This window comes from Anarrhichthys ocellatus, unplaced genomic scaffold, assembly GCF_004355925.1.
Source record: "Anarrhichthys ocellatus isolate YVR2014 unplaced genomic scaffold, GSC_Weel_1.0 scaffold27, whole genome shotgun sequence".
Taxonomy (NCBI): domain Eukaryota; kingdom Metazoa; phylum Chordata; class Actinopteri; order Perciformes; family Anarhichadidae; genus Anarrhichthys; species Anarrhichthys ocellatus.
In genome coordinates this window covers 5,610,710-5,621,155 of record NW_022280057.1, presented here as the reverse complement: position 1 = coordinate 5,621,155, position 10,446 = coordinate 5,610,710, and the positions used below count along the sequence as shown (strand labels likewise).

The 10,446-nt window shown below is 41.9% G+C and overlaps 1 protein-coding gene across 1 annotated transcript in view; it reads right to left on the bottom strand.

The window, feature by feature from the left end:
- dock2 (dedicator of cytokinesis 2) overlaps positions 1 to 10,446 on the bottom strand; it is an 88,360-nt gene that overhangs the window by 58,194 nt on the left and 19,720 nt on the right. The window contains exons 22-24 of the mRNA XM_031862888.1: positions 6,698 to 6,806; positions 6,260 to 6,330; positions 3,787 to 3,893 (exon numbers count right to left, since the gene is read on the bottom strand). Coding sequence (XP_031718748.1) covers positions 3,787 to 3,893; positions 6,260 to 6,330; positions 6,698 to 6,806 — 287 coding nt within the window. The remainder of the gene's footprint in view (positions 1 to 3,786; positions 3,894 to 6,259; positions 6,331 to 6,697; positions 6,807 to 10,446) is intronic.

Below are 10,446 nucleotides of genomic sequence, written 5' to 3'. Positions count from 1 at the left end.
CACACACACACACACACACACACACACACACACACACACACACACACTCATTTCAAACAAGGATTGGAGAAAACCAAATACCTGTGACCATGTGACAGGACCTCATTACAAAAATAGCAAATGCTTTCCTACTGAACAACAACAATTTTACATACATGGTAGTTATTAAAGGCATATTATTTTCTGTGTTTTGCTCAATTTCACCAACATTTTTTTCAGAAAGGAGCCGATTCATTTATACCAACTTTCATCCAGATTTTAAATACAGAGAGGTTGCATTGCAGTCGGTACTTTTATAATCCAATTACCACCCAAATGCTTTGTATGATGGATTTTGTAATCAGTTGTTTTACATCTGCAATAAAAGGACAATGAATATTCAGAATATATAGTAAAAACACAAAAAATAATGATCTCTTGGATCGTTCATTCTTACAATCTGTCAAACATGATGGTGATCTCTTGTCTTACACTGACACACACACACACACACACACACACACCCTCCCCTTCTATCATCTAACCTCTCCTACACTGTCAGTGACATTTTTCCCTGGTGAGCGAGCTTGGCAGACCTGAGACAGACAGTCAGTCAGACAGGCAGGCAGGTAGGGTTATTAAATATGTATTGCAGAGCAGTGATAGGACACCGGGGGCCATTAGCCATTATAAATATATGATCTAGCTCTGCTGCATTTTTCAGCCTCCCGGACAAATGACACCCTGGCATAGAAGCCCTCTGATTAGCATCCCAGTGCTAAAATGCATCTCAATTAGACTGGGTGTCAGCGCTCATTTGGTGAGGCAGAGATCGAGATGGAATAGACCAATGTATAAAAGAGCGAATAAATAAATAAGCACAGTGCCAGAGGATGGGGGGAGAAGAGAGGGGGGAATGCGGGTTTGCTGATAGATTGCGTGTGAGCAGGCCTTAAAACTTTAATCACTTCTGGACCGTTTAATAGCAAAACAAGGCCAGTCTCTCTCACAAACTTCTATTTTGCAGTCTCCCCAAGCTATTTTGTTTCCTTTTGGCACCACCACCATCCACCTGTTCTCTCCTCTATCTTTATCGGTCTCAAATCCCTTGTTTCTTCTTTTTCTAACCAGCCTTACTCCCTACTCCTCTGTCATCCATCTTTCCCATCCCTTTACCCTCTGCCCCTGCCCCACCTTTACCAATCATCATGTCGTCCCTCTTTCCTGTCTTACCAGTCTCTATTTTCCCAAAGATTCTTCCCATCTCCTCCTCGTGTCTCATATCTCTTTTCCATCCTTTCCTCCTCTGTTTGTTCGTATCTCCTTGGTCTCTCCTCTACCTCTGCCTGACTTCATCTTCATCATTTTTTGCATCTGAAGTGGTTAATTCCCAACTGAGACTTCCACCATTTAAAAAATGACAAACTCTATAAATGGCTATTGGCATATCGAAACACTCCAGGCTATGAGTGGAGCTAAAAGTAATCACCAAATATGTGCTACCAAAATGTTGACATATTGACTGATAATTCCGAGGACTTAGTTTGCCAAAATTGATATGTAGCATTTTGGCACAACACCCTACATTCCTCTGCTTGGTTTCTCTTTATTATGCTCTCTCTTTTCTACCTGACATCCCCATTGCTCCCTCCCCTGTTATTCTCATCGCTTTCTTCCCTCTCCCCTTCCTTTCCTGGTGACAGAGTGTGACTTTGAGCGTGCTGACAGCTAGCCAGAGACCGAGCCTCTCGTCCTCGCCCCCGGGGAGTCAATCATCTGAACCACGATCAATACCAAAGGACCGTATCCTGGACCGGCCACTGACTTGGCTGGCAGCGACTGACTGATGAGAGGACCCACTGCTACAGTGAGAAGAAACAACATCCAAAGTAGTGCACACAGCCATTTAGCATGCACCACTGCACAAACACTTAAATGCACAAATACACTCATGCCGGGATGTAGTGTCACCAGTCTCTCTGATACAAATGCATACAAATGTGTTTGCTCCATGTGTACATGAATTCATTCTCATACACAACCTGCAATGTCCATGAAGTCACTGAATCTGTCTGGCCCAGCCCAGCAGGTACCCCTTCTCAGTCCCACTTAGTGATTTCTGAACCAACTCTGGTCTACCTCAATCACTAACGGCCTACTTCCAACTCTTCAGTTTGCGCTGCAGAGTCCCGATTATCCCCCTTATCAACTGTGTATTATAGACCAGCAAAACATTAGCCCACTCTATCCATCACCATCTGGTTCTCTGCAGGGGGAACCACCACTTATCACCCCGCTACAAGCAAATTAGACAGACATAATAGGGCTGAACAGAGGTAGGGGGTGGACTCAGATTGGTGGGGGGTGCGCTATCATTGATGTGTACTGGATTTTAAAGGTATGATACAGACAAAAACATGTGTCCCTGGCAATTATGCCAAATATAGTGAAACTCACTTAGAATACTAGGCATGGTCTGAAAAGTGACACATTAATGACAGTGAAAACTGCAGCACTCTGAAAACACTTCCTGTCTTACAAATATGCCTGAAACGTTAGCCGTTTACTTCTTCTCTTTTGGCAGAAGAATCACCTGTGACATTAATATAGATAACGTTTGTCTTTCTCTGTATTCTCCACCATCACCTACTGGGGCATGAATGGCATAGTCATTCTCTGCTTGCAATAACGTTCATTGACATTTTCAGTCTGGGCGGAACGGGAATGTCAACACCTCGAGGACAAATATATATATATATTGCCAATGATTATAAATATATGTTTAGGTCGAATTTATTTTAGCCTCATGACTGTTTAATCTCAGCAAGAGTGACTTGAATTGACATTTACCATGACATTAACTGGTGCCTCTGCTGATTGTAATAAGGCGGTATCAGACTGGGGTCCATTGCGCTGATTGTAATGTCAGTGGAGGTGAACATAGCAGCACTGAAATGGTTTGTTACAGCATCAACATCAAACGTCCATATTGCTTTCTTTATCTCAGTAGAAAATACCCAGAGGAAAAGATCGTTTTGGCAAACTACTCGCAAATATCTATGTCGTCTTTTATTTGAATGCTGAATGCTACCATAATGGTAGAGTAGGTGTATCCTTCATTTTTTTAAAACCTAACAACAAACAAATGAACAAGGCAAATCGGGTAAATATTCGCAATTCAAAATTCTTTCATTATGTTATATGATGGGACAAGTCATTTCTATATAAGTGAAATCAACTTGAATGTGTGTGTGTGTGTGTGTGTGTGTGTGTGTGCGCATCAGTAAAGCAAATACAGCATGAATACATAAACACTAGTATGACCTTTCACCATTTGCTTTACTGGTGTGTGTGTGTGCGCATCAGTAAAGCAAATACAGCATGAATACATAAACACTAGTATGACCTTTCACCATTTGGCTAATGCTTTTATCCAGAGTACTTTACTGGATTGCCCTACAGGGAATGGATATACCCTTGCACTTTGTATCACACTTTTATGCAATGTGCTGTATCAAGATTAAACCTTTGAAGCAAAACACACCCTTACTGTTCATAAAGTACAGTGGGAACAGCTGTGTGCTCAGTCCTGTTGCTGGGCTGGAATTATTCACTGTAAAATAGACCGTTTAATGTGATCTCAACCTTTAAGTGAGAAGCAACTAATGCTTGGTAGGATTTCACCCCGAATGAGTTGGCATTTGTTTGGTACCGTGCACATCTGTGATTGGTTCTTCACACAACCATTAAGTCCGCTATTTGTTAGCAGCTCAGTGCGGAGGCCTATAACTTGAAAAAATGACACACCTTGTTTCTGGAAGAGTTGGCTGCTGACAATTTCAGTCATGGAGGCCACCTTCCGTTTCTGGAGTTTCTCAGGGGGGATGCAGGAATAAAAGTCATGCAGCTGCTCACTGCAGAGAGAAAGCAATAGGCAGCGGAATAAATAATCAGCCTGATCCTTACACAGGAGGAGCAACAGGGTTGTTTTCTTGAAAATGGGCACAATAAATTCTTACACGTTTTGAATTTTTCGCTCTGGTTATTCCGAGTATGTAATAAAGATTAAAAACACAACCACATCTTCATAAGTCAAGCTTTAAACATCTATCCTTTAAGGTCATAAAATATGCAACCACTAATAGCACAGTGGAAGTAGACATGAGCAAATCTGTGTATGCAGCAGGAAAACAAATGAGCCAAAGCCTAAACACGCTTTAATGAAGACACAGGTTTGAGTCATCCTCCGACCCAAATTCAATTTTAGAATAATTAAACAGGCTGGTTGCAAGCCCTGATGTCACTTAGGAAGATTGAATGCTCAGAGCATGGCAAACCCCTCTATCTACATTTTTTGGTCTGTCTCTTACTTTGTCTCCTTCTCTTTAAATTATGCCACACTGGTTGCAGAAGCACTTTTAATAGTGGTATAAAAGAATGAAATGCACCACTGCCACCTCCAAACACAACAAAGGTTTTCATGACTTTTGATGTGCATAAGCTGGCACGAAGACACGCTGGGGCACAGAGGCTCAGCGCAGACTTATCAGGCCCACTAATCATCTGAGCTGAATTTAATTAAAACCCCAAATGTCAGCCTATTCCCACATAGGCCCTGTTCAGACCTGGCATTAACATGCATCTTGGGTGATCCGATCACAAGTGGACAGCTCTAAGTACATGTGTGAATGCGCCCAAGACGCATTAAGATTGAGTTTAAGTGTACGCTATCTTTAGAATATTTTCCTGACAGGGAACTAGACTGAAAGTGAAAGATAGAGATAGATATGTACTTTATTCAAATTTGTATGTTGTTGTATGAAACTTATCTTTACTGTTTTTGTAAACTGAGTCTGGTAGCATATGCTTAAATGGATGCTGATTTTTTTCAAGTGGGCCTTTCTTTTAGGTGGCTAAAATACATTTTGCTGCTGCCCCTGTCCCCGTGTCTGTTTCTCCAAACTGGGTGCATGTCAACCGCCATCAACTTTAGGTAATACACTGACTATGGATGAGTACCCAATACAACTCCACTTCAAAACACCGGAGCAATCCTTTTAATGCCCCGCCTGAAAAGGACCAAAGACATACAAAGGACACATAGAGCAAACAAAACAAGTCATAGGTGACGATGTCTGTGCTCATCCCACCCGGCCAATCACACTACAGGTGAGTTTACAAGGTGCAGGAATGTGACTATACAGAGGCCGAGATAAAGCTTTGATGTCTACCTCATTGCGTGGTGATTGTAATTCACACAGCTTGCGTTTGGAAACTTCGCCTGAGGCATTTCTGATCAGGAATGCAATGGGGACCTTGCTTTCAAGTTTAGATGGCTCGGCTATGTGTTTGTGCATGTGTGAGTAAAGAAGTGAAGAAGTCAGACAATAGGGGTAAGTGAATGTGTGTGGAAGAGACAGAAAAGGAAAATATATGACAGAAAGTGATAATATGTGCACTGATTTTTAAACGCTCTGCCCCTCATCACCTCATCTACCTGTGTATGTGCGTATTTGCTGGTGCGTGTCTTTGTGGCAGGTGTTAAAAGGTAGCACCTTTGTGACACCGCTGGCAGATGTGAATAATCCAAACTCACAAAAGCACACACAGGTCACGGAAAGGTGAAAAGAGAAATCATGAGGATGAGGGTGTTTGAAATAGAATGTGGCCAGTCAAGAGAACATCAATTCAAATCTTCATCCGGTAAAGTATCAAGGCCGTACCAAAAAAATGGATCCATGTTAGGTTGTGGAATTGCTAGAGAACAAATCAACTGCCTGAAATTTCTACAGTGTTGCCACTTGTAACGTGTATACGCTGAAGACATTTTCTGGGCTAAACTGTATATTGTACATTTGATGCGGGGTCAAAGAGAGGTTAAACAAGCCATTCCAAGTCCGTCGTATTGCTCGTCAGGAGACTCAGAATAAACCTGAGTGAAGAGGTTCAAATGGGTTTTGCTCTTTACTCAGGGGCACATGAAGGAGGCGCAGAGTGCGTTTGAGTGTGTGTCCTTGTGTATATGTCAGTTTGATGAGATTTTTATCACCTGATAAAGAAGGTGGGCTCAACCTGGATGGAATGTGCGGGGGACAGAAGGATGGGGGTCACTGAACAAAGCCAAGAGGAAAACTTCAGCTGAGCTGAAAGCTCCCATATATCCTCGAAATCAGTGTCCCTGAATGAGACTAAAGATGAGGTGCCAGTGTGGGTGTGTGTGTGTGTGTGTGTGTGTGTGTGTGCGCGCGCGTGTGTGTGTGTGTTTAAAAGGCAAGCTTACCTGAGGAGTTTGGCATCAAACACTTTCTCAACATCATGCAGAACTGTTGGCAGGTACTTCAGAGCAGCAACCTGATGACACACACAACCAAGAAGTAAACACTGTAAAAAACTGTCTTGAAATCCTGTGGAAGCTGCTGTTGAACAGAGGGTGACTTTGGCATCAAGTAGCCTCTGATCACAAGTGTGAGAAAATAACTTTTTTATGTTTCACAAGGCTTGTTTGTCTGCCAAATCTTTTGTGACTTTTTGTAATGTAATAATTATCAGATTGAGAGATCACATTAGAGAGCATGAGGAGGAGCATGAAAATGAGATAGAGTCAGGTAAATGTTGAAAAAAAAGAGGTAGAAGCAGGAGAGGGGCAAGAATAAAGATGAGAAGAAAGAGGAGTGCTAGGTGGTGAAGTATGCTGTGACGGGTGAATATGCATGATTACCCTGAGCAGCAGAGTGGTGTTGTAGTCTGTTCTCATCAGGCTGTTGATGGACTCAAAAAGCTTCCTCAGTGACTCCTCAAACTCCTCCTGCTCCTTCCCCTCGTACAGCCTAGGAGGGCAACAGGAAATTAATGGACATGCTACGGGAAAAACAAATCAGGAAAAGATTGAAAGACAGAAGCATCAGACGAACATCAGAAAAAATTGATTGCGTGACATTATTTGCAAGACAGATGAAGTGAAAGATGCAGGAACGAATTGAAAAATTAGATAAAAACAACAGGGGGATGAATAATTAGTGAGGGTGGAGAGAGACAATAAGAGACAAAGTGTCAAAACAAGGACAGCTGATAAGAAGCTCAAGTTGGATGTACGTAAATGTAGACAGCCAGAGAGTAACTGAAGAGAGGGAGAGGTGTTAGCGAGAGCAAAGCAGTGAATCAAAGAAAGAAAACGTTATTTCCTGATTGCTTCGTGGAGGTTAGGTTCTAAAGCACAAATAGACACGCCCACACTTCCGCACAACCCTGCGGGAAAGTGCAGCACTGACGGATTTTGAGTGAATGCAGTTGAAGGGCACGCCTCAACCTGTCAACTGTGACCTCTCTGCTCTGCCTTGTGCGTGTCCTACTCTTGGTAAAAAAAGACACACCGACCTTCAGCTCTTTATACATCCATTACAAAGACAGAGAGGAGAGAGACGGAGACAGCGATGTAACCTGGTCACTACGTTTTACTACGGCCGCACCTGAGCATGCAGTGTTTTTAAGGAAAACCCTTCATTTTATGCCTTTAAGTCAAAATTGAATTCTACATATGAAGCTGTAAGACTGTGACACAAAAAGTGTCACACTGTGTACAATGTGTACAATTACACAATGTAATCCAAGGACTATAGTCTATTGAACAGATGCAGCAAACTACTGCAGTGTTAAACATTGACAAGCACTGACTGCAGTGATTATAACAATGCTCCTCTGACTAAACAAAAAAATAAACTGGGTTATCTTTGTTGCTGCTATGCACATCCCATACACACACCCACACATTCCTCTACCATCCCTTCAGTCGAACTTCCTCCGCCCCAAGCAAACTTCTCTCTCATCCATTTCTCCGCCCCTGTCCTTCCCCCGTCTCCTCACTATCTCTGTGTGATTTAGTGGAGCTGTGCAGTTGTTAATTACAACAGAAGTTATGCGTTCTGGAGGGAAGGATTAGCATGTGGCACACAGCAAATTTAGCATGTGGGGGGAGGGATTAGGTGGTAACACACAGAGGTATTATCACTGGGCTCTTTGCAGAGTACAATTATGATTACAGACGCATTGTCCTGCTTAATCCACCAGGCCTGTCTGTGCATGAATATGTGTGTGTGTGTGTGTGTGTGTGTGTGTGTGTGTATATATATATTTATATATATATATATATATACACGTACTCTTCACTAAAATAGTTATACTGTGTATAGCCTGTTAGAGCTTGTAAAGTACCACTTCACACATACACAAATACACACGCACAGGCACTAACTACCCACACATGAGCACAACAGCAGAAGTACATGATACTACCGTAGGAAACTAATACTGGAGACAGATGGAGAGGAGAGAGAGAGAGAGGGATGAAGGGCAGGAAATGAACAGAGGGGAAGGAAATGAGTGAGGAACAGTGAGGAAAAGTCTGAAGAATGGAAGGTAGTGTAAGGAAAAGTACAGAAGGACGGCTCAGCTGCATGAAGTTTCTAATAAGAGGAGGAAAAGGAGAACAAGGGAAAAATGTCTTCCATAAAATCAGTCACAAATGTCAACTTGTTAGGGCCCGAGCACCGACAACGTCGGGCCGTGAGGTCCCTATTGAAACTGTAGGAATTATTATTATTATTATTATTCTTTTTCTCTCGAATGAAACGCCATTTTGGGGGCTTTATCATGTCCCCAACATCCCCATATTTGGCAAGCATATCAGGATTGCGGGAAAATTTGATATTTTATGGGTCCCATGTTCGAGCATGACAAAATTGCTCGCTAGCGCCCCCTAGAAGTTGGAAATGCAAGCCCCGACAGCCCGTATGTCCAAATGACTTAAACGGTCATGAGCAACTGAATGAGTTCTACAAAAAATCCTCTTGGGACCCTAAGCTCCGCCTGCCAAAATTTTCCGCAATTTTGAATTTTGTAAAAAAAAAAAAAAAAGAATTCACTTCTTCTAGACCCTGGGTCTGATTGGTATCTAATTTGTTGTGAATCATTATTGGATCTATATCATCAAAAGTTATGAAAATCTTGTTGATATCTTATTGCATTAAGAATATATGGACCAATGAATTTAATAGGGGTGTGGCCCTCTGCAGCAATATATATAACTTCAAAATCATATGGCCTATCATCACGAAATCTGTAGCATATGTTCATATTGTGTCCTGTAACATGCCCTCAAATTTTCATTCCATACAACCACTAGAGGGCGATGCAGTAATACTCCCATTTCTTTGCATTTTTAGGCATTTTTTATCGTTTTCAGGCATTGTACTTTAACGAACTCCTCCCACAGAATTTATATGATTAACTTCAAATTTGGTCAAGATGATCTAAAGACATTAATGATGAAAAGTTATTAAAATGGTCTACTGACATTGAACGACCTTCGTTTTATGTGGCGCCCATGTCACGCACATTTCGTGCCGTTTGCCATGAAAGAGGAAGTTGTTGTAACTCCAAGGTACTTTATTCAATCTGCCTCAAAATTGTTGTGCATGATGCTGGTCCAGGCCTGATCACATTTCCATGGCAACATTTTCACAAAGTCATAGCGCCACCTACTGGCAAAAGGAAATGACAAGTTTTATACTTTGATGTACTCTGACTAGGAAGTTGCCCAGATCAGTCTCAAATTTGGTAAGCTAAGCCATAAGACATTGATAATGCTTCATCATGAATATTGTGAGTTGTCGTTAAACGCTGTTGCCATGGCAACGCGTCATTCGCCATGAAAAATGAAGCTTATTTTTCTGTGACTTAGGATGCTCAACAAGCCTTGGAACTTTGCACAGGTGTCATAGGTGATGGAAATAAATATTTCATATGGCTTTTTGGCTTGACCATTTCAAATTGCCTCGATAGCGCCCCCGACAAATATTCAAAAACGCAGCCCCAGCGCTACGTTTGACCTACATGTATGAAATTTGGTAGGCACATGTATCACATGAAGACTTAAAAAAAGTGTCTTGGGACCATGCTCTAAAATGAACGGGAAGTTGGCCATTTGGATTTTTGTGTGAAATTTCCCATGATTTCTTGTCGCTATACTTTAACAAACTCCTCCTAGGGACTTTGTCAGATCCTTTTCAAATTTGGTCAGTATAATCTAAAGACCTTTGCTATTAAAAGTTACTCAAAGCTTTACGTTTGATGGAATGGCGTAGCCGTGGCGTGGCGGCCATTGTACGTGATTTGCCATTAAACAACAAGCTGATGTAACTCCACTGGACTTGCTCAAATATGTCACAAACTTGCCATATTTGATAACAGTCATGGCCTGAGGATGTCTACAAGCCCATTTTCACTCAAAGTCATAGCGCCACCTACTGGCAACAGGAAGACAGCGTTATGTGACAAACTGAATCCGATTTATATGACATTTACATGATGTGGTCTATACTTGATGTAGAGCAACACAATGCATGTTTGCGCGTGTTCTCTAGTGCCACAGTGGATACAGGAACTGGTGGAATATTTGCACTACATAATTTC